This window comes from Neophocaena asiaeorientalis, unplaced genomic scaffold, assembly GCF_003031525.2.
Source record: "Neophocaena asiaeorientalis asiaeorientalis breed wild unplaced genomic scaffold, Neophocaena_asiaeorientalis_V1.1 scaffold299, whole genome shotgun sequence".
Lineage (NCBI taxonomy): Eukaryota > Metazoa > Chordata > Mammalia > Artiodactyla > Phocoenidae > Neophocaena > Neophocaena asiaeorientalis.
Genome location: NW_020172626.1, coordinates 1,773,859 through 1,798,165, shown reverse-complemented (window position 1 = coordinate 1,798,165; position 24,307 = coordinate 1,773,859). Strand labels below are relative to the sequence as shown.

The following is a 24,307-nucleotide window of genomic DNA, read 5'->3' as shown; positions in this document are numbered from 1 at the left end:
CGCTTTACAGGAATGAACCCATTTAATGCCTGTAACAACCCTACGGGGAAGTACTTTTACCATCTCAATTTTAGAGATGAGGCTCAGAGAGGTTGAGCAACTTGCTAACATCACATAATGAGGAAGAATTGAAGCAGGGATTTGAACCCAGGAGGTTGGAGTCTGTGTTTTAACTGCTACCTAATATTATATATGATATAGTTCCTGCTGTCCAGGTTGAAGAGCTACTTCAAAAGACAAAATATAAATATTCGAATATAAATATTCAAAGAGATAAGTATAAGTAAAGAGCAGGGCATATTTAATCTCAAAAGAAGATATGGGGATATATGCGTATGTATAGCTGATTCACTTTGTTATAAAGTGAATGGCCACCCTATCCCACCCCTCTAGGTGGTCACAAAGCACCGAGCTGATCTCCCTGTGCTATGCGACTGCTTCCCACTAGCCATCCGTTTTACATTTGGTAGTGTATATATGTCCATGCCACTCTCTCACTTCGTCCCAGCTTACCCTTCCCGCTCCCCATGTCCTCAAGTCCTGATTAGGAATTTTTGACTGAGGGAGTTAGTGGTTTGCTTTAACAATTTGCTCCTCTAAAAAACTCTGAATAAGTGCCATTAGTTAATGAATTAACAAATGTTCACTCAGTGGCTAGAGTGATTTATTTACTAAATGGGACTATAGTAGTAAGTTATATATACATATATGTATGATATGTATTTATAAATATATAAACATATATTTATGTATTCAGCATAGTTATTGTACTATATTATATAGTATAACCTGTAGTATAGTTATATAGATATACATATGTAGATGTACATATATGTATTTCTGTTAAGGAGAGTGATTCCATCGGACCTAACATTGTTTGCTATATAATAAAAATGAATTTTTCTGATTGTATAGGTGAATTTTAAAAAGCTTGATCTATAGTTCATAAAGCAGTTAAGGTTTCTTGGTGCACGTTATATCATTGGTTTTCCATTCACTGGCTGATTGAGTGGTCCTGCCAGCACACATCCTGCACACGGCTTCTTGGCACTTCCAGCTGCTGCATGCAAGTGCCCCAGGCATAAAGAGTATGGCGGAAATACCTTTTCCTCCGTCTGTGTTTGTAAGACAGTCTCTTTCACGCCAGAAGAACAATTTTGGGGAGATGATTTGTGTCACATTCTGGCCTCATTGCAATTTTGAGTTGTAAATGGCGCTGGTTTGCCTGGAGGTGTAAACATCTATTTTATCTTCATGTGCTTATGGGAATACCTGAAACTGAAATACTTTCTATTCTTGAGTTCTGTTTTAGGCTGTAAACAGAGAGGTTAACAAGATATTTATCAAAATTCAAATTTTATTTTATTAAAAGCATGCGTCCAAAAGAATGCCAATTACTTGCTGCCATGCCTCGGTTCTTCACTTCCAAACACAGATGGAGAAGTCGAAGAACCTAATGTCTTCTTACAATCATATGGTTCTGTAAGATAAATAAACACTGTGCTTTTCTCTTTTGAAATGGTGAGGAAAGTGTGAGCAGGTGTTAAATTACTGTCTGTAGTTATAAGTTACAGGAAGTATAAGGTTATTCAGTGTTTATTTAGGAGCAGCTGATAAAGTCAGCCGAAGGGATTCTGACTAGTCCAAATTTGCTTTCTGGTAAATAGGTACTATTTAAAGGATATGACAAATCACTTATTTATTCTTTGGTTAAAATGTACGAAAGCAACAGAAATGAGAAGCGTGTATCACCTGAGTTTATCATGCCTTTCACACAGGCGTATCTTAAAAGTGTTTATTGATTTGTCCCCAGATAACTGAGTTTCAACAGGGGGAAATGTGTTTGGAGTGCAGCTAGATTTTTCTATGACTTTCAAGGAATTTCCTATTCTACCTCAAAATTTACAAATTGGCGATATGTTATTTATTTTAAAAATAAATAACAATTAATAATTTAATTAATTAAATTAAAATTTATTTAATAAATTAAATAAATTTCAATCACAGCAGTGAAAGCAATATAAACAAATGACAGTGCATCTGTTGTTGTCATTTTTCCTATAAGCCCATTTTGATGGCCACATTTTTTTGGACAGAATGACAACCTTTCTGATCTACTGACAGTAAACAACCCTCTCCCTTTGGACATGTGCTTTAAAATTTTTTCAAATTCAGCTGTGCGTTAGTGCTTTCCATTTGGACTGTCTCACTCATGCCATTTAAGGAGATTTATTAACCTTTAAGTAAGATTCCTCATTTAACAATAAACCAAACACATTGTGAGGTCTTCTTTGATTCTCAAGTGGTGATTTGAAAATATTAGTGCTTTGAGGGTGCTGAATCCAGCTTCATGGCAAAACTGGCCTCGAGTTCCCTCAGCCCGTTAGAATCTTCTAGCTGGGATGAGGGACATCTACTTCTTCCTCTTTTCTTATCTTGAGACTACCTGTTAGCCTCTCTTGGTTATCCAGTGACTGCCTTAATAACTAGCCCAGGTCTGTACTTTCAGAAGTAACCAAAGAAGTTCTGATGTTCTAAGAGGACAACAGGGAACAGTTAAATAAAGGACATGGTTTGAAACCCAAATGTCAACATAGACAGGATCTCTAAAGTTCTCTGTTTTTGGAAGTTGTTAACTGGATTTAACTGTGACATATGCATGGTGTGACTGAAATTAGACAACTACTGAAACAAATGACACAATGTTATATTTCACATTTCCCCTTCTGTCTTCTCAGCCATCATGTATGTCATGGGAGCACTTGGTCCTGCAGTGGGATATTTATTAGGTGGACTTCTTATTGGTTTTTACGTTGATCCCAGAAGTCCCATTCACCTTAATCAGGATGACCCTCGTTTCATTGGAAACTGGTAAGAATCGTTTATTAAATCTTTCCTTTCACTTGGTATTGTTATAGAGTAATAGTCCCCTTGTAGTTAAAATAAGAATTTCCCCAATGGGAAGATGAAAAATAGCTAAACGTCACCTAGGAGGGGTTGGCAGGCAGGATAATAATCCCCAAAGATATCCTTGTCCTAATTCCCAGCACCTATGAATGTGTTACCTTCACATGGCAGAAGGGATTTTGCTGATGTGAATAAGTTTAGGCTCTTGGGATGGGGAGATTATCCTGGATGATCCGAGTGGGTCCAGTGTAATTACAAGGGTCCTTATAAGGGAAAGAGAGAGGCAGGAGGGTCAGAGTAAGAGAGGGAGATTTGATGATTGGAGCAGAGGTTGGAGTGATATGCCTCAAAGATGGAGGAAGAGACCATGAGCTAAGGAATGCAGGTGGATTGCAGAAGCTTTGCCCCCAGAGCCTCCAGAAGGAATGCAGTCCTGCCAACCCATTTTTTACTTCTGACCTCCAGAACTCTAAGATGATACATTTGTGTTGTCTTAAGCCATGCCGCCTGTGGTGATTTGTTATCACAGCAATAGGAAACTAACACAGAGGAGTTGGGAACATCAGTTTAATCCATATTCTTTAGGTTTGGGATGGCTGGTTTCTTCATAGCAGAGTGAAGGAAAAGGGGAATGCAGCTACGTCGGAACTTTCCTGTGTACTTTAATCGTAGCTTTCATTTTCTTTTCTGTGCCTTTAAAAAAATATTTTCTGCCACTTCCTTATTATATTTGTGTTTCTGCTTTGTCCTTCTCCACTGCCCAGGACTCTAGCCCTGCGTTTCCACTGTCCCACTCTTAGTGAATCTTTTCACTCGATAATAGTTCCTTCCCCTGGGTGTGCTGGAGACGTAGCCACTCTCTCACTTGCTAGCCTTTAATTGTCTTGCTAAATAAGTAAGTTTAGGATTTAGAATGAGAACTGCAATTTTGGATGATAGGTTACTTATCCCTGTCTCCAAGGGCTGCATTTGAATTCTTCCCAATTCTCATCTTGAACATAAGGAATTTGATTGCAAACACTCGCTCAAAGTATCGGCATCTCCAATTCATTAAACATGGATTGGTAATAGGCATACGTTGATAAGAAATTTTCATTTTAGAACAGAGAATTTCATTAATTAGAAACTAGTGTCAAGTAATTACTTTCTAAAGAGTTTCTTAGACTACTTGTGTTCTCTCTGTGTTTCATTATAATTTAATAACCTCATAACGTGAGCTGTGTGAGAATAATGTTTAACACTATTTTCTAAGCAGTTAATAAATATTAATTAAATGATAGAACACTTGTTATTTTTATAAGTAAATACTCTTTGAAGGTGGAAGTGCTAAGACCTAGATGAGCCTAGCCTGGTAGAATTTTCAAATCATGCAAAAGGGAGCGTTCCCTTGTCAGCAGTAGGGGAATGACACAGGAATTTTAAGTTCTTGATCAATAGTGAAATTTTTGGCCTCTACTGTTTGCTTTGCAGTTCTGAAATAATTCAGAGTAAAGATTTTTTAAAAAGTTCTCAGAAAACTAGATTATTAAAATATATCTATGAACATCCCATGTACAATCTGTGTTCTGTATAGATTTCCATGAGAAGAGCATGGCAATAAGGGAACGTCTGGAAGGAGAAGGCAAGGAGGACAGCTCAGGGGCAAGGAGAAGGCAAGGAAGCAGGAGCTTTAAGATTACAAGTGCTTTATGCTGTTTTCTAAAAGTTTTCTAGTAGACATCAACCCAGTTGGTAGCAAAGTAGAACAATTGAGTGCAGACCCTGATGCCACACTCCCCTGGTTTTAAATCCCAGTCTGCCACCTAGTAACTGTGTGACCTTGGGGAAGTTACTTAACTTCCCTGGGCCTCGGGGGCTTTTTTAAATCCATAAAATGGAAATAGTTGCAGTACCTACTTGATAGGGTTGTTGTGAGGAATAAATGAGTCTATGTATGTGGAGCTCTAAGCAGTCCTTCCTACATAATGTGTGTTACCTATTATTCAGTCCTTTGAATTTAATCAATGCTCAAGTAGTTTTATTCCTTTTAATGGCTCAGTATTCTACAAATGATAAAAGTTGTCAGTATAGAAGTGTATACTAGGGAGTCTCTTTGAAAATGAATTTTATTGAGTAGCTCTGTTTGTAACAGACTTCTACCTTGAACAAAGACAGTTATTTGATACAATGTTAGATTCTATGGTGCCTAGTGGCAATGATAGGTTTTTTGGGAAATATATGCTGGAAGAGCGAAGGCAGGAATGAGTGAATAATGCTAATATTGATTGGGTGCCATGTATCAAGCATTATTCTAAGAGCTTTACCAACATTTTCACTGAAGCCTTATAACAACCACATGTAGTCACTAAGTCACTGAGTGTGCCCATTTCGCAGATAAGCATATTGATGGTCAGCGACTTGAACACCTTGCCCAAAGTCTCAGAGTCAGTGGGAGCTGGTCAGGAAATTGAGTCCAGGGTGGAGGTTTTAGTCAATGTACTTAACTGTCCTCCCTTCATGAATAGTCTCTGAGTAATGGTTCATGAAAGGGAGTCAGGAGCCCTGGCTTTTCAATTTTAGCTCTTCCTGATGCATCTTTTTCCAACATGTAATGCACACTTCCTTGCCTTACTTAGCCTTTCTCAGCGTCCTCTTTAGCACCACCATTATATCATGTGTTAACTTCGATGTTACTGGAGACCGATTTGCTCTGCTTAGAAATGTCCCTAAACATTTTTTTAATCTTTTTGTCTATTCACTATAATTCTTTCCCTTCTTCTGTTATTTTCTCCCTTTGGGGTACTCTGAGTGTATCTTTAATGTTTGCATATAATTTTAAGTCAGTGGCTCTGGGTGGAGGTGGGAGCCCTGAGTGCAGATCTATGTAAAAAACAAAACTAGCTACCATGAATTTATTGTTGCTTTGGGGGCAGGCATTTTATTAGGTCTTATACATTGTCTTATTAATTTTGATGACCCCCCCCAAAAAAAAGTTATTATTACTTCCCTTTCAGATGAGAAAGTCTGTTCAGAAAAGCAAACTAATTTCCCCAGGATCTTAGAGCTAGTAAGTGGGAAAGACAGGATAAAAACCCAGGTCAGTCTGAAGCCACAACTCAAGAATTGTCCCTTATAGTCTGCTGCCTGCCCTCCTCTGGAGAGAGCATGAGAGGTCCAGGAAACTAAGGGGTTCAGGGGACTTGAATGCAGAGGTTGCAGAAAGAAATTCAAGAAAGATAATGGCAGGGCTGGGTTAGTAAAGTCCTTGTATGCAGCCAAGTACAAAAAGGGCCAGATATTATCATAGCTATGTCCCTGCCGACAGATGGCTCTGTTTTTAAAACACCTATCTCATTCAATTTATTTATTTAGGAAATGTTTTGAGTACCTAACCTGTGTTAGGCACTGGGTTCGTGATTAAATACTGAATCCTTGAAATGGCTGGAAGTCTGCCCTGAGCAGTCTTCTAAAAATAAAACCTTTTTCTGATTGCTTTAATATCTTAATTGGATATAACGTTAAGTATCTTTGAAAATAGCACACTGGATGGTCTGTGTTCTTACTGCGTTATATTCAACATGAATTCTTAGAATGCTGTTTGTGTTCTGATCACAACGGATGGGAAAGTATTGATAACAGAGGCCAGAATCTGAGCGTTTATGAACTTGGAAACTTTGAGGACAGAGTTTGGAGTTGAGGAATCCTAGTTGCAAAGTTAGTGACCCTGTTAGGCAGGACCAGGGACCTCTATTTGCTAAGAAAAGGTTGAAAGGGGACTGAAAAATTGCCCTTGGGGAATTATGCAGGCAAGAAAGCCCAAGGCCTTAACACATGTTCTAATACAGGACTAGAATGAGAGATCTACTCTGTATTTACTTCCTAGTTCCCTCGGCATGGCAACCTCAGATGAGTCTAAAGACAGAATCTCGATTCTACACAGCTCAAGTTCCACTTCTCAAGTTCCAGATCAGTGCTGCTCAAAGTGTGGTCCCCGGCCACTGCTGCCCACCAGCAGTTACTGGTCTGTGACAGAATATGGGCTGAAATTGAGAGTAAATGTTGAGAAACTTAAAAAAAATTTTTGATAGAGTAATTTTGTGTCTGACACATTGATTTCCCTTCTGAATTTTTATAACATTCATCTTCTATACCACATGATCTAACAATTGTGTACATTCTTGCATTTCTTGGAATTGCTTGGAATCATTTCTTATATCTTTAGCTCGCTTACAGGCAGATTGTAAATTCTTGAAGGCAAAGATTGAGTGTAAATGTCTTCAGCTCTGCTCATACTTGGTTAAGTTTGGGAAGGCCAGCTAAGGAGGGTTGATACATTCTTAAGTGCTTGCAGAAAAATATTTGAATGCCATCAGCAATTTGAAATACATTTCATACCAGATATTAATGGTTTTCTTCTAAGAAAAAAGTGTCCATATTGGTCCAGAAAGCATGCTATAGACTCTATATTGTTCTTCTCTTAAAATTATGGGCTATTGATTTATTATAAGGTTCACACTGTAGTAGGACTAGCAATGTTAATTAGCAGAACTAACATATATGTGCTCAAAAATACTTGAATTGAATGAAATTCTAGCCAGGCTACTGATTGTAATAGTCATTATAATACTAGTATAATTACTGGGTAGATTTCTCATTTATACCGCAGAAAGGGAGGATTCCGTACTATATGTTCTTAAGTTGTCTAACTTCTTACTGCTGTACACCTGATGAAGGTAAAAAGTTTTCTCTGGAGAAATTTATCACCACAAACTTCTACTTTGCTAATTTGTTCGCACTCATAATACCAAAGCCATAAATGCTATTCACATTTCCCAATTTTTTAGGTGGAGTGGATTCCTCCTTTGTGCCATTGCAATGTTTCTTGTGATATTCCCAATGTTTACTTTTCCAAAAAAGCTTCCTCCTCGACACAAGAAAAAGAGAAAGAAAAAATACTCTGCTGATGTTGCTGGTGACGATGACGTTATGAAGGAGAAAACAAACGATTGTGAAGAAGTGGACAAAAAAGTTTCTTCTATAGGATTTGGAAAGGATGCCAGAGGTAAGGTATATCTTTTGAATAAGTACGTGCATGGCACTTCAGATCAGTGCTACTCAAAGTCTGGTCCCCGGCCTCTGCTGCCCACCAGCAGTTACTGGTCTGTGACAGAATGTGGGCTGAAATTGAGAGTAAATGCTGAGAAGCTTAAAAAAAATTTTTGATAGAGTAATTATGTGTCTATCGAATCTAATAACAATAATAAATTGGGCTTAAATTTTGTATGTTTTAAAATTTTCATTTTCTAATAATTCATCTTTAACGTATCTTGCAAAAGTATCAGTAACAATAGACTAGAAATAATAATTAAAAAATAGTCCTTCGTCACAGATAGCTTGAGAAGCACTGATTTAGAATCTAAAGGTGAAGACTTCATACTGTAATTAGAGATGTCTGATTTTTAAAATAATTATTGCATTATACAATGGATGGTTTGTCTCAGGGAACCGTGGGTTTGATAGTGTGTCCTGATCCTTACATAAATATAAAACTTACCCCTAGGAAAGGATCTTGTTCAACAGTGGCTCTGTCAAAGCTTGAAAGAGGCCATGGAGAAGGGCAACCAGGGGATGGGTCTCCAAACCCAGCATAAAAACGTCCAGAGGGTTTCAGTGATGTGTACTGGTCTGTTTTTTCATTCTTATCTCTCTTAAAAATAATGACTTTATTAGAGCCAGATTAGGCAATCTCAAATCTAAACAACTTAATCTTAACTAAGCCATTTTTGTTCCATATTCAATACCTCTGTTGAATGACAATAAATCCCTTTATTCCAAGAAACCTATAACACTACATTCCCATTAGTTCCTGCCTATTTCTTGAATTCTCTGGATTGATTTTTCTAACTTATGAAGCATAATATTTATCAAGTGCTTACATCAGTTAAGGTTGTTTTAGGGTAAATTTACCTAGGCATATTATCATCTCACTTTGACTATGTACACAGTAAAGTCGAAGAGGAACCTTTCAGGCCTAGAAGGAAGTTACTAATATATTATGGAACTGTCCCTGCAGCCTAAGAATGGTTAGATTGGACTATTTTTAAAGACTACATTTGTTCAAAGCAGTGAAGTGACATTTCATTGGAAATGCTTCTTCCCAGTTAAGTTTTAGATTTGCCTTTCCCGCTCCCTCCTCATTATTTTGGGACAATGTGTGCTTTTGGAACTGCCAAAATAACCTCTTCTGCTCTCATAACATAAAAGATTCTCTGGATGGTATAAAAGATTCTCTGGATGGTAGCTCTTACCCTGTGGACCAGTCCATCATTTTTCGTGGATGCATGATGGACCATAATACTACCAAGGGAGTGACTTGTTTTTTTTTAAACAACCCAGTTGAGAGCAAAGTTGAAGTTAAAAAATTCACAGCATACGAACAGACTAAGAGTTTTACTTTACAGAGAATATAAAGTAGACTCAAGGGGGGAAATAAAGGCTAAGCTAAAATGGTATATTTTATAGCTTAGAGGTAGATGGCTCGAATGTGGAATATATGCTCTGTTGGATAGTAGAGAAAAGGGAGAGCGAAGACTGATATGAAATACCAACAGCGGACACAACCATTGATGGGAATGAAGTCCTTGGAGGAGCCAGTGTAGACGATGATTTCAGTGCCCCATCTGTACTGTGGGACCTTCCCGTTGTCAAGGTGGAGGACCTCCTGAAGGCCTGTGGGTCTTCTTTTGCCTGAAGGTCTTCTCTGTAGTCTGGGAAAGTGCTTGACTCCTGCACACTTCAAGTGCCAAAGAATTAACACCCTGGCCTCCCACCCCTAAAGCCATCTTAACCAGTGGTTGATCAGCATCCCAGCTCCATCCCCTCATGGGTGAGACAATCCTGAGTTATGTTTCTACATCCTTTGTAAGCCACCCTTTCTTCCTGTGCATCACGTCCACACTCCCATCCAGTGTTTCCTGAATCTCCCAAATGAACTGTTTGGCCTTGAATCCTTAACTCAACTCCTGCTTTTGGGGGAAGGCTCACTTAGGCAGGCAGGTTCAAAAGTGGTAAAAGCCATCATGGGATTTGAAAATTATTTTTCAGAATTGAACCTATGTACTGTTTTACTGGATGTCTTCTTGTACTGCTAAGGTTTGTTCTTCATCTTTTCTATGTTCAATTTGATGGTTCAGGATATTTTCTTTTAGAGGAAAGAATAAGAGGAGTCTTTTGACAGTGATGGGTAGTTGGTTTATAAAATCCATTTTCATTCTGGTTTTCTTGTCAGTATTTCTGATAAATTCTCAGCTTTTTCACTCTATGCCTTAACTATGATGACGGATCTTACTGCGGCAGTGAACCTTCCTGATTAGGACGCAGAGCTGGTTTATTTTATTACTTCTTCTTGCACTGGATTCTCTAATTGTATGTAGACCTGGAACTTCCAGAGACACTTTCTTTTGTTAGAAAGGAATCCTGTTCAAATGGGAATATAAAGTGAAAATGTTTTGCTGAAAATTATTCCAGTGATATTGATGACATTGGAATAATGTTCAAATACAATATTTAAAATTAATTCATACGTATCTTGCAAATTTGGTTTCTAATACCTTCACCTATAGGAAATGGCAGTCTAATATTTAATCTGATTTTCAAAAAGATCAGTTAAATCTCTGGGAGTCATTCCATCACTGACACAATTTGTATTCCAAAGCTGAGATTCATTCTTTAGGTCTTGAATGAAAGAGTGGCTGCTAAGATTTCATTTTGAGTTAAATCTGAGTTTGATTCGCAGATCTTCTTTCTCCCTGTCCTGTTTTTTTGGAGTAAGGCTCCTTTTAGTCTTTATTTTATATTTGAAATCTGTACATCAATATTAGCTTCTTCAAAGAGAAGGTGGAAAGGTGGCCAAGTTAGTATTTTTTTAGTTCCTAAAAACAAAAATGATTTAGGCCATACAGAATGGTGCTCCTTGAGAAGTTTTATTGCAGAGATCGCAAGAAGGAAATACACTACACTTTCTACCCTCTGCCTCCACATTTTAATGACAGACCTTGGGAAAATCTGACTCAGTGTTTCTAGATTCTTATTACAAATTATGCAGGAATAAGACTTTTAAAACACCACAAAGGAGAAAGTAGAATTTTTAGTGTGTCTGCATCACCATCCCACAAAGAGAATAGCATCGATTGCTGCAACATCTTACCCATAAAAATAAACAGCTAAAATATTTAAGGGGATCAATTTTCCTGAGGTTTGAGGTCCAGCATTTTAAAAGTCTTCTGACTTTACCTGGACATTTTCCTAAATAGAAAGCTTTTGGTAGCAGTTAATCGTAAGAAGATGTTTATTTTTGTGTCCACTTTTAACCTTCATTTCTTGGCATTATTAATTAACATAAAGTACAACAGACTTTCTCTGCTAGACTTTTGTTTGTGTTCAAGTAGAATATATTTATCATCCTAAGTAAAATAGCTACTCTGAGGTGATGCACTGATTTAAAGAGGCTATTGGAAGTTATAGAGTATTGATCACTAGAGGGTGATGTCATCATTTAATTCAATGACTATTCACTCTGTAGAAGCTGCTGTACTCCAAGCTGTGGCAGATCGGAAGATGAGTGAGCCATGGTTTGCCCTCAGAGAGCTTATAGTCCATTGAGGGAGACAGGACAAGTACAGATGGAAATATGTTAATGGCCAAAAAGGAAGATGGTGTGAGAGTCAGAGGCAGGCGAGGGAACATCTAGTTGAGGGATCAGGAAAGGTTTCACGGAGGAGGTGGGATTTGTGATGGACCTTGGAAGACTGGGAGAATGTCAGTAGGTGGAGGTGGGATGGTGTGGGTATTCCAGTCAGAGAGAGCAAAGGCAAGAAGGTCAGACTGGGGTGATGTATTTGAAAATGCTGAGCGAGTGTATTGTGGTTGGTGTGTTGGATGTGCATGGTGGAAGCCTGGGACGTAAGGTTGGGAGGGTAAGGTGGGACCATATTGTGCATAGAGAGTTCCAACCTTAACTGAGTTTGGCCCAAATGGGCAGTGGGGAGGTTTGAGCAGCCTTTGGCAAGCACTCTGTTAGATAGGTTAGGGAGGGGAGGGAGTGGAATGGAAGGAGGGCACCCAGCTAGAAAGCTACCGACAGAGCCCGAGAGAGGTGATGATGGTTTTGCTTAGTACAGATGGAAAGGACAGTAGCGTGCTAAATTGGTTTTTTTTTTGGCCACGCCAGGATGGGATCTTAGCTCCCTGACCAGGATCTAACCCATGCCCCCTGCAGTGGAAATGCAGAGCCCTAACCACTGGACCGCCAGGGAATTCCCTCCTTGTCCCCTTTCAGTTGCTTTCAACTCTCCAGCCAGAAGGATCCTGTTGAAATGCCACTCCTCTGCTTAAAGCTTCTGTGGTCTCCCAGTCTAACCCCTGGTTACCTGCCTGCCCCCGTATCCTTCTTGCAATCCCATTTGTTCATTCTACTTCAACCACATTGGACTCATCACTGGTCCTCAAGTCTGCCAGCACACTCTCACCTCAGGGCCTTTGCACTTGCCAGTCCCGTGTGGTGAACGCTCTCTCCCACATCCTCTCGCTTCCTTCAGGGTATTTCTCAAATGGTCCCTTTTCAATGAGGCCTTGCTTGGCCACCATATTTAAAAATTTCTACCTTCCTCTCCAAAGCTTATCTCTTTCTCTCCTTTATTTTTCTCCTTAGCACTCATCACTATGTAGTATACTATGTATTTTACTTACCTTATTTATAGTCTCAGTAATGAGAAAGTAAGCTCCGTGAAGGCAAGGAATTTTTGTCTGTCATGTTCCCTGATAAATTCCCACCATCTAGTAGATACTCAGTAAATATTTGAAGAATGAATTATTGAATGGTGAGGCGGGAAGGAAGAGGTTGTGTTTATAGAATGTGGCAACTGCTATGGGAATGATGGGGAGGGAGGTACCAGAGTCGGTTTCAGGGTTTCAACCTCAGATGATGGAGAGAGGAATAGAGGGGCAGGGGGAATAAATTCTGAATTTGAGTTGCCTAAGAACAAAGAACCATTGCATGTGGCTCTTTGCTAGGTGTTTTAAAAGCCAGTATAGCATGGACTATGTTAGAGGCAATAGTTGACTCAGCAAAGAGAGATCACCAAAAGCCACGTGCCTGGGACGTGCCGTCTTAGCCTCTTGTGTTTTGCCTTTGCTCTTTTGTTGAGTTGCACTTTGGCTTTAGGTTTGCAGCCTATATTGAAAGCTGTTGCTTGAATTCCCCATATTTGCCATAAGAGCATTGCTCAGTGTCCTTTATGTAAAACCCTATTTCTTGAGAACAGAGTGCTCACACTTAGCCTACCTAGGAAGCGCCACGGGGGCTTCTGAAAACCCAGAGTGCTGGACCCCAGCCCAGAGTGTCTGATTCAGGAAGCCTGAGGTGTGGCCTGAGAACATGCATTTTAACAAGTTCCCAGGTGAGACTGATGCTGGTGGTCCAAGGACAGCGCTGTGAGAATCACTGCTCTAGAACGTAGTTAAGAAAAGCATTGTTTTCCACAAGGAAATTAGAATGTTTCTGCTAGTGATGATTATACAACTTTCTGCTTTGGTGGCCAGGAAACTGAGGGTCAAATTTGAAGCCCAGGAAGAATCTCATAGAAATATTTAATTCTTTTCTCTGGCTTTGATGTTCTGCTCTATTTACATCTTCTCTATTTCTTTCTTTTCAAGGAAATATGAATTTCTTTTTCTTTCTTTAATTGAAGTATTGATATAGTTGATTTACAATATTACATTAGTTTTCTGTGTGCAATATGGTGATTCAATATCTTTATAGATTATACTCCATTTAAAGTTTTACAAAATAATAGCTATATTTCCCTGTGCTGCATAATATATCCTTGTTGCTTATTTATTATATACACAGTAGTTTGTATCGCTTAATCCCATATACCTATTTTGCCCCTGCTCCCTTTCCTATTCCCACTGGTAACCAGTGGTTTGTTCTCTGTATCTGCAAGTCTGTTTCTGTTTTGCTATGTGCATTTTTTTGTTTTACTTTTTAGATTCCACATATAAGTGATTACAGAGTATTTGCTTTTCTCCGTCTGACTTATTTTACTAAGAATAATACCCTCTAGGTCCATCCATGTTGTTGCAAATGGCAGAATCTCATTCTTTTTCATGGCTGAGTAATGTTCCATCGAAAACTATGCCACATCTTCTTTATCCATTCATCTCATCTTCTCTATATCTATTTCTTTGTTTCATTTCTCTTTTACATTTATTTTGTTGTACCTTCAGCTTAAGAGGCAAAATGTAGATGGTAACAGGCATGGCAAAGAATTGCTAAAAAAGAAAACACTTTTCAAATACTCAGTGCAAATTAACTGTGGGACTACTACTCATCAGAGTAGTATCTACTTAGAAATATATATAAATACTCATTAGATTTAAACAAGCAGGATTGTACTGTGGCCAGTAACCACTAATAATGTATTCTGGGCCCCAGTGGCCGCCGTTTCTGTCCACTGTCGGCAGGTAAGTGGTTCAGGAACTCTGTGTGCTCACCCAGAGGTGACTGTGGTGTGCCAGGGTCATCCAGTTCCTTCTGCTCTTTTATTGGCAAACAGGGAATGCCATTTGTCAGTATGCTGTGGGGTGGGGGAAGAAACTGGAATACTTTAATGGGGACTTGTGATGGGGGAACCCAGGGACATCATTAGTTCCAAAGAAAATGGGCAGGAAATGGGGACACTTGGGGTCCTGTGTTGTCCATGTTACATATGAAGAGCAACTTTGGTTTTGCTTTTACAGGAAGACATGACTAAAAATAGTTTGATGCTCCTTTGTAATAGGCATGGTAAAGTTGTATCTGCTACATGTCCATGAAATATACAGGAGGGTGCAAGATTTACAGGCCATAAAGGAGGTTATTGAGGTTTTCACTGCATGGTGATGGTATGTTTCCACCAGCTTTTTGGTGCATCTGAAGGCTTAAAAGTATATAAATAATAAGAACTAAAAGATTAGAGGTAAAGGAAACTTCGTGGAGAGACGTTAAATAAAGTGATTCCAGGATTTTAATTTATGGAGGTGACTGAGTGATGGTATGGAGAGGTCAATGCCATTGAAAGAAGAATTTATTACTCACATTTCCCAAGAGAAGGGGGCACACCATGCCATATGGGGCCACAAGGGAAGCACCAGGTTCTGGTCAGGAAACAAAAGACAGGAGTGAGGGGAAAGCCAAGGCCAGAGCCCTTATTGGGGTTTCCACGGGAAAGACAAGGCGGGATGGAGTAAACAGCTTACCACTGGCTAGTCTGAGTGATTCCAGCCGACTCTGGGCTGTAGGGCTGCGTTCTAGTTGTCTGGGTGGCTTAGGGCAGGGAAAATACTGGCTTGGCGTGTGAGAGTTAGATAACAAGGTGGCTGATCATAAAAACTCAGGATTGGTTGGTTTCTGTATAAAAGATGTGCTCCCAGCTGAGCCCTTGCTATATCTAAGCACTGGTAGTCCAGTCTTTCTCCAGCCAGCAAGCTTTTTAAGATGTCAAAACATTATAAAATACAGGGAAAAAGTGATTAATATAAAGCTGGTGGGAAAAAAGAAGCTTCTGTATTACAGCCAGAGGTACACTCTTACCTGGCCCGATTCCACAATAATCGTTATTTGGAGCTCCCACTGCCTTTCTTTCCACCGCTTTCCCTCTCCCCATCCTCTGGAGGGCCTTTCCCAAGCCCTTGAGGCTGAGGCTGAGGTTCAGCCCTGCATTCTGGCCTCATGTTATTTTATAAAGATCTCCACATTCTACATAACAATGACCCCCCACTCTGGTGCTTCCATTTTTGCCCAATGGGAATTCTGTGCCTGGTTTGACTTAGTTCACTTAAGCCACCTTTCTTTGCTTGTTCTGTTGATATTTCCCTCAAATTTTACTTTGATTTAAGAAATTGGCATTACCTAAGACTTTCAGGAAAGGACTAGACTGGTTCCCAAGTATCATTCTAATTATTGAGATAGATGGCTGGCAATGTCTATCTTAAGAAAATTTCTCTTTCTTTGCTTCTTTTCCTCTTTCACAAATATCTTTATTAAGCAACTACTACAGGATGAAGAATTCAGGATACATATATGAAAAGTTACAGTCCTTGCCTCAAAGGGAGCTAGAAAGGAAAATAGGCATAATAAAATGTAAGTCTTAAAATGGAGGTATATACCTTCTGAGGAAGTTGAAGAAAAAGGAAGAAGGAATTCCTAAGTTAGTGGCCTGAATCAGGGAAGACTTCTCTAGGAGGATGACATATTGCTGCATCCTTTTAAATTTGAAGTTTTTTTTTTGGGGGGGGTAGAATATAAAAGCAATGCATGTTCATGGTTGAAAATTTAGAAAGTATTTAAAAATATAAAAAATAAAATAAAGGTGAATTCCAACATCATCCCTGAACATAAATGATTAAATTTTTTTATAATAAAAAAGTATATTTTGAAACTGGACAGAGGTGGTGATTGCATACCATTGTGAATGTACTAAATGTCACAGAATTGTTGACTTTAAAATAGTTAAATTTATGTTATGTGAACTTCACCTCAAAAAATTATTTTTAAAAAGGTGTTTATTCTAATTTAAACATAAGGAAAATAAACTGAATGGGCACTAGACTTCAGATAAATCCTTTTTTTTTTCCCCACAAGAAGAGATATTATTTCCAAAAATATCTGTGTCAGGAAAATTATAAAAAGTATTAATATGGGTCAGTATGTTTGGTTGGTACTTAATGTTTATAATTTATACCTGGCTATAAAGGTAAGTTTCCAGGTAATAAAATCTAGTCAACAACTTTATAGTAATAATAATTCATCTGCTTTGTATAATAATAAACCAAACACTACCCCTCATCCCACTCTCAGTTTAAATTAAAAACATGCTATACTCCAATAAGAATTAAAAAAAAAAAATTAAAAGTAACCACCGCCTCCCCAAATCCATAGAACCATATATGAACAGAAAAGTTAATTTTATTAATTGCTAATTTATTTTTTAAAAATGGATGACTGGGACTTCCCTGGTGGCGCAGTGGTTAAGAATCTGCCTGCCAGTGCAGGGGACATGGGTTCAATCCCTGGTCTGGGAAGACCCCACATGCCACGGAGCAACTCAGCCCGTGTACCACAACTACTGAGCCTGCGTGATGCAACTACTGAAGCCCGCGCCCATAGAGCCCGTGCTCTACAACTAGAGAAGCCACCACAGTGAGAAGCCCGCGCACCACACGGAAGAGTAGCCTCTGCTCGCCACAACTAGAGAAAGCCTGCATGCAGCAACGAAGACCCAACATGGCCAAAAATAAATTTAAAAATTTAAGATAAATTAAAAAAATTTTAAAATGGATGACAAAACAAGATTGAAAGCTTATGTCTACTTTAAAAGGGCTCTGTAGAAGAACTTAAAGTGGATGTGGAAATAAGATATCAGCAGGTAAAAACAAATACAAACAACATATCGCGGGGAAGGAATTTTCTTGCAACCAGAAAAATATCAGAAAATAAATGGAAAGTTAAAAAATAAATGGAAACCAAAAAGAGCAGAAGCAAGAAGGACTACAATCCTGCAGCCGGTGGAACAAAAACCACATTCACAGAAAGATAGACAAGATGAAAAGGCAGAGGGCTATGTACCAGATGAAGGAACAAGATAAAACCCCAGAAAAACAACTAAAAAAAGTGGAGATAGGCAACCTTCCAGAAAAAGAATTCAGAATAATGATAGTGAAGATGATCCAGGACTCAGAAAAAGAATGGAGGCAAAGATCGAGAAGATGTAAGAAATGTTTAACAAAGACCTAGAAGAATTAAAGAACAAACAAACAGATGAACAATACAATAACTGAAATGAAAACTACACTGGAAGGAATCAGTAGCAGAATAACTTAGGAAGAAGAACGGATAAGTGTACTAGCAAACAGAATCCAACAACACATTAAAAGGATATACACAATAAAAGGATCATACATCATGACCCTTATCCCAGGGATGTTACAAAGGATTAATCTCCAAAATATATAAACAGCTCATGCAGCTCAATATTAAAAAAGCAAACAACCCAATCGAAAAATGGGCAGAAGACCTAAATAGACATTTCTCCAAAGAAGACATACAGATGGCCAAGAAGCACATGAAAATCTGCCGAACATCACTAATTATTAGAGAAATGCAAATGAAAACTACAATGAGGTATCACCTCACACCAGTTAGAATGGGCATCATCAGAAAATCTACAAACAACAAATACTGGAGAGGGTGTGGGGAAAAGGGAACCCTCTTGCACTGTTGGTGAGCATGTAAATTGATACAGCCACTATGGAGAACAATACGGAGGTTCCTTAAAAAACTAAAAATAGAATTACCGTATGATCCAGCAATCCCACCACTGGGCTTATACCATAAGAAAACCATAATTCAAAAAGACACATGCACCCCAATGTAAAGAGTGCTGCACCCCAATTGCAGCACTCTTTACAATAGCCAGGTCATGGAAGCAACCTAAATGCCTGTTGACAGACGAATGGATAAAGAAGATGTGGTACATATATACCATGGAATATTACTCAGCCATAAAAAGCAACAAAATTGGGTCATTTGTTGAGATGTGGATGGATCTAGAGACTGTCATACAGAGTGAAGTAAATCAGAAAGAGAAAAACAAATATCGTATATTAACTCATATATGTGGAACCTAGAAAAATCGTACAGATGAACTGGTTTGCAGGGCATAAATTGAGACATAGGTGTAGAGAACAAATGTATGGACACCAAGGGGGGAAAGTGGCGGGGGGAGGTGGTGGTGGTGTGATGAATTGGGAGATTGGGATTGACATGTATACACTGATGTGTATAAAATTGATGACTAATGAGAACCTGCTGTATAAAAAATATATATGTATGCTAAAACAAATTAGCATATAGATATTATTCATAATTATGAGTTTGAATCTTGAAGAACATGTCAAATTATGCTATGGATTTCCAGTAATATCAGTTAAAACATAGGAAATATTCAAAGCTCTATCGCTTAAAAAGGCAATGGCCCAATTATCTGAAAAATTCAAGTATACAAACTATTTCTCTCCCAGATAGGCTGCATAAAGCCAGTATTGTATATCTCTTCCTTGTTCTTTTGTTCACATTTAAGTTTTTCTTTCAATGGGATTTTTAGTTTATAATCTTATCTACATCCCTTTAGGATTCCTTAGCTTTAAAGAGCCCCACTTTAAAAAAGATGATCTATTTGGTCCTTCACATTTTTCTGTGGTTTTGGTAAGTCCACCACCACATGGACTACCCTGAATTTTATGACATATGCTTCCTTAATACCTAACTCTCTCCCCAGGAGAAAATCAGGCATCCTTGGAACAGACTTCATACATAAGTATATGGATATTGTTTTAGTACAAATTTAAAAATGTTAATAAATAAATACATTCCAGGAATATTTTTTGAGTGCCCACTGAATGTCAGATCTGTGCCAGGAGCTGGGCATACAAAGATGTACCAAGGTCCTGCCTTCATGGCATTTACATTCTCTTGAAAGAAGCAGATGGGAAAACATGTGCAGCTACAAAAGAACTGATGAGCGTAGATGGACAGGAACAGCGTGTGGTGGGAGCACAGAGAAGGAACACTTCCGTCTGTCTGGAGGGGCTGTGACAGCTTCCTCCAGGAGGGGATTAATCTCGACACTCAATGGATGAGCTTGACATTTGCCGATCGGACTTGTGGGGAATACAGTTAATAGCACAGAGATAAGAAAGACCCTGTTGTAGCATAAGGGCGTAACTGTTCTGATAACTGAGAGACCGTACATGTCAAAAGTGACGCAGCTTACCTTTTCCATGAAGATATGTAAAGATCACACACGTGAGTTAATTCACATTACAAAATGCAAACTATACAAAAGTATATACGCAGGAATCTTTTTATTTCTCTTTCCCAATCTTACTCCCATTCACAGCATTTCTTGGCATTATATATATTGAAGTGTATACCTTCTACCATATAAATCCATTGTTTTAGCTTGTTTTTTACCTAAATATTATATCTATATTTATGCACACAGGTCTATGTACATTTCTGCAGCAGCTTGCTTTATTCATTAACAAAAATATTTCTCGGAGTTCCTTTCATGCTAGTACATAAAGCTCCATTTCATTTTTAACTACTACATAGTATTTCATTACAAGGCTGTGCCATAATTTATGTAAACGTTTCCCACTGATGAACATCTATCTTTTCCCCCTAAATTTTTGCTCTTATAAATAATGCTGTAATGAAAATGCACATACATCTTGAAGCATATATATGGCAAGTTCTGTGGAATAAATGCCTAGATTCAAAAATGGGACTTTTCTCTCTTCCTTGAGAGGGGGCTGGATAGGTACGGAGCCCGTACCTCTGGGCTGTCTGGCTCCTTTGGAGATCATTTCTGTTTGTTCCCCAAACCAAAGTCCCTGGGAGTGTCTGACCTGGTGGCCTTATCCCTTATGCCTTTTTAGCTGTATTATTTCCTGTTTCATAATGAGGCTGGAAGAACAGATGTCCCATATCATGTACCAATTCCTCTGCTGTGGGTGTCAGGCCAGAGAGCTGGCATCTCAGAAGTGCGCCTACTCAGGGAAGTGTTAGTTGGGTGAAGTGGAAACTATAATTTAGGACTATATTGCATGTACTTTATACATTTAGTAGACTTCAGGGTCTTAACAAAGAATACCATTATTTCAGTCAATAAAAAATGCAAATCGTTTATTTTAAGCAGTTTTTGAAACAGGAGTCATAGGTTTGGGGTATTTCTTATAAGGATATTTGTGTATGGGTATGTTTTTAGATTCTTTATTAAATTTCCTTGTCCTAGTTGAAAAACTAAAAAAAACCCCAAATCTATTTAATAAAGGGGATGAGTTCTAATCAGTCATCAAGTTTTCCTATATTGCTGAATGGCTATTTCCAGTTCATTTCAAAAGCAATTCAATTTTCTTTTCTTCTCCATCCCTTGTTTATAACATTCATTTGTCATTTTTGTCATTTTATAGACCTACCAAGAGCAGCTGGCAGGATCTTAAGCAACATGACATTCCTTTTTGTGAGTTTGTCATACACAGCTGAGAGTGCCATTGTAACTGCTTTCATTACCTTCATTCCCAAGTTCATCGAGTCACAGTTTGGTATTCCAGCTTCCAATGCCAGCATCTACACTGGTAAGGCACTGCCGTTAGAGCTCCTTGAAACCATGATCATTTTTGACCACTAAACTAAAATGCAATGAGTAAAGAGAAAGTTCGTTCTAAACATCAAGGTGTTAAATTCAAGTTCATGAACAGCAAGCTTCCCCCACCTCAGATTTTAGGAGGAGGAAGTCTTTGAATGTTTTCTCTTCGATTCAGATTGTACTAAAGTGTAACATTTTCATCAACTGTGTTTTGGAAAAGGGAGAACTTTGCATATTTGTGTTTTTACGGTTCTCAGTTCAAAAGAATGAAACGGGCAGACTTAAATCTGAATAAGTCTTTTCATGGTCTGACATGAGTCTGAAAGTGTTAAATTTTTTAAAATTGATGGTCTGAAATATAGATCATTTTCATGGATTTTCCATTCATAAATGTGAACAGGTTTTAACTGCATTACTGGAGGTGCTTGAAGTTAGAAAGGCAATCTATGAATTTTGTTTTCGATGATGTTTTATGTTGATACATAGACCCATAATACTTTGTGCTCAAATCTTTTTTTTTCCATAGTAAATTGGGTGCTCAGAAATGTGGGAACATGAATTCTCAGATATTGGGATTTTCAGTGTATTATATCATGTAATATCCTCGATGTTTCCTTAGTGATTTCAAAGATGGTCAAATGACTGTATCTACCTAAGGCTCAATTTATTAATAAAGTATATTTAAGCGGTTAAGTGGAGAATTACAAGAGCTTTTGCAATGGCCGGCTCCCACTTTTCTCCTTCACTTCCACATTCAAACCCAGCAAGCTTGGATTATCTGAAAGTTAGCGGACAAAATTATATTATTGTATAGAAAGAGAAGTCGAACTATTTGGGTAATCATTTTGTTCTCTATTTCATTTTGCCCATAAAAATACATACATACTGGGTTGTGGGTCCATGATACCAAATCTTTTTATAAAGAGTATACTGCTATGGACATTTTAATTGTCACCTATAAATCTGTTTTTTTCTGTTGGTTTTAAATAATATATGTTTTGCTTATATTAAGGTAAAATTTACAGATTATAATTACATTAATTATTAATTAATAATGTAATTAATTAATTACATTATAATTTGGTTGTCAGGAATCCTGAACATCCTATTTGTTTAATTCTTACACTAACCTTTGTTGAGCAACAATTCTTGGACAGGGAAACCACGAGTTGTCTTGGTTGTTAGATCTGAAGCCATGTAACTGTCAAATGTGGTCTCAGTATTTCCCACACTAAGTTTCAATATTAGAGGTGTTACTGGAAAGAAGGTTCATAGTCAAATAAATTAGGGGCTTGCTGAGTTAAACAAAATATTACAGAGTCCTTTGCTGCTGGACTTTTCATAACCCTTAATATACCAATGCGCATTGTGAAACTCCCAAAGGAAAGTTCAAAGTACAGTCTCTCCCAAATTTATTTGACCATGAAATCTGATTTCTTTAAGGCATTCTTTCTCATGAATAGTGTTCTTCAGGACACATATCAGTCCAGCCTGTGTGTCCCTGTTCCAGCCAGGCTAGGGAGGAGATCCTTCTGGATCATCCCATTTCCCTCCAGATGCACCATTTGGACCTCGAGAGTTACCAGGCTGTGGTCCAGTGCTGAGCTGGGTAGGAATTGATGCATATTGAACCCATATTGACTGAGGCCATCTCTTAATTACTGGTTGAGGCAGAGGCTAGATAGACAACTTTCTGTGGACCTGGGGTCTTTGGATGCAGAGTTCCACAGTGAAGTGCTCAAGGCGGTGGTCACTGAGTGTGGCCTCCTTGGTGAAGAGGGTAAACAATTGAATAAAACTAAATCACGGAATTTGTTCATCCCACGTTCCAACATCCGGGTTAAAAAGAAGCAGTATCACACAGTGCCAATGCCATTCTGGTTTTGTCATCAGCAGCTTTTTTTGTTTTTGATCATTGCCAATGCAATTTATACAATGTTTGGTAGTCTTCGGTGTTTTGATAAAAGGCCTTTCATTTCCAGCTCACGTACTTTTTCCTTCCTTTCCAGACAGATAACAAATAATAATAGTCAAGGGATACTCAGACTGATTAAGAGTAGAGGGTGGCCTCTCATATTACGGTAAAATTAAACAGGGATGACACTTCTTTTTAAAACTTACCTCGATTGTTTGAATTTGTATCAGTTGCATCCTTCTTACTCTCTAAGCAGAGATTTGTATTTTTTAAGGACTTATTTAATCTTTTGTATTTAAACCCCGTTCCATGCACGTAAGTGACATGGAGAATTAAGAAGTGTACCTGAAGATGAATTTAAAAATAGTTTAAATTTATCCTCTGACAAAGTTTTCGAGTTAAAGTTCTTTCTTCATTTAAAGAAATTACCTGACCCTCCATAGCAGTTTGCTTGTGTTGTGTTATATGGTAGAGATGAAGCTCCGTACATGTATCAAAGATGGGCCTTTGCTCACTCGCCCTCTCTCATAGCCATTGAATACCGACTCCGGGCATGGTGCTGTGCTGTGTGTGTGTGTTGTGTGTGTGTCGTGTGTGTGTTGTGTGTTGCCTGTGTGGTGTGTGTGTTTGTGTGTGTTGTGTGTGTGTTTTGTGTGTGTTGAGTGTTGTGTGTGTGTTTGTGTGTGTGTGTATGTAGGCAGGTGGACACGGGGCGGGGCAGATAGAAAGGCTCAAACCTGGACCTTAAGGTGCTTACAGATCTAAGAGGAGAGAGACAGCTTACAAAATTAGTTTAGAAAAAGCTGTTTAAATAAATGAATGGGGGCTTCCCTGGTGGCGCAGTGGTTGAGAGGCCGCCTGCCGATGCAGGGGACACGGGTTCGTGCCCCGGTCCGGGAGGATCCCACATGCCGCGGAGCGGTTAAAAAAAAAAAAAAAAAAAAAAAAAAAAAAAAAAAAATGAATGGAAGCTGTGCGCTACAGAGATTATTTTGGCCGGCGGCGTGGCGGTGTTGAACTGCGTGTCATGGTGGAAATGGCTTTTAACCAGGCTTTTAAGGAGAAGTAGAATTGGACCGTTTGGAGTCTGGAGGAAAGGTGTTTGCTCTCTGTGCAGGACCAACTTGAACAAAGGCAAAGAGCAGGGAAGGCTGAGGCTTGTTCTGGCTCCAGCCAGCAACCCCCGCCCCAGAAAAGCTTTCCTCGGACAGACATGAGAGGGCTCTAAAGGCAAGCAGGTGGGAGGTGGGCTGGGCGG

General features: G+C 38.6%; 1 protein-coding gene across 2 annotated transcripts in view; it reads left to right on the top strand.

Moving 5' to 3' along the window:
• The window catches only part of SLCO5A1 (solute carrier organic anion transporter family member 5A1), a 115,995-nt gene that overhangs the window by 40,704 nt on the left and 50,984 nt on the right, over window positions 1–24,307 (top strand). The window contains exons 2-4 of one of the 2 annotated variants that reach the window (XM_024739016.1): window positions 2,739–2,871; window positions 7,731–7,948; window positions 20,959–21,123. In XM_024739016.1, coding sequence (XP_024594784.1) covers window positions 2,739–2,871; window positions 7,731–7,948; window positions 20,959–21,123 — 516 coding nt within the window. The remainder of the gene's footprint in view (window positions 1–2,738; window positions 2,872–7,730; window positions 7,949–20,958; window positions 21,124–24,307) is intronic. The other variant, XM_024739014.1, reaches the window with a different exon arrangement.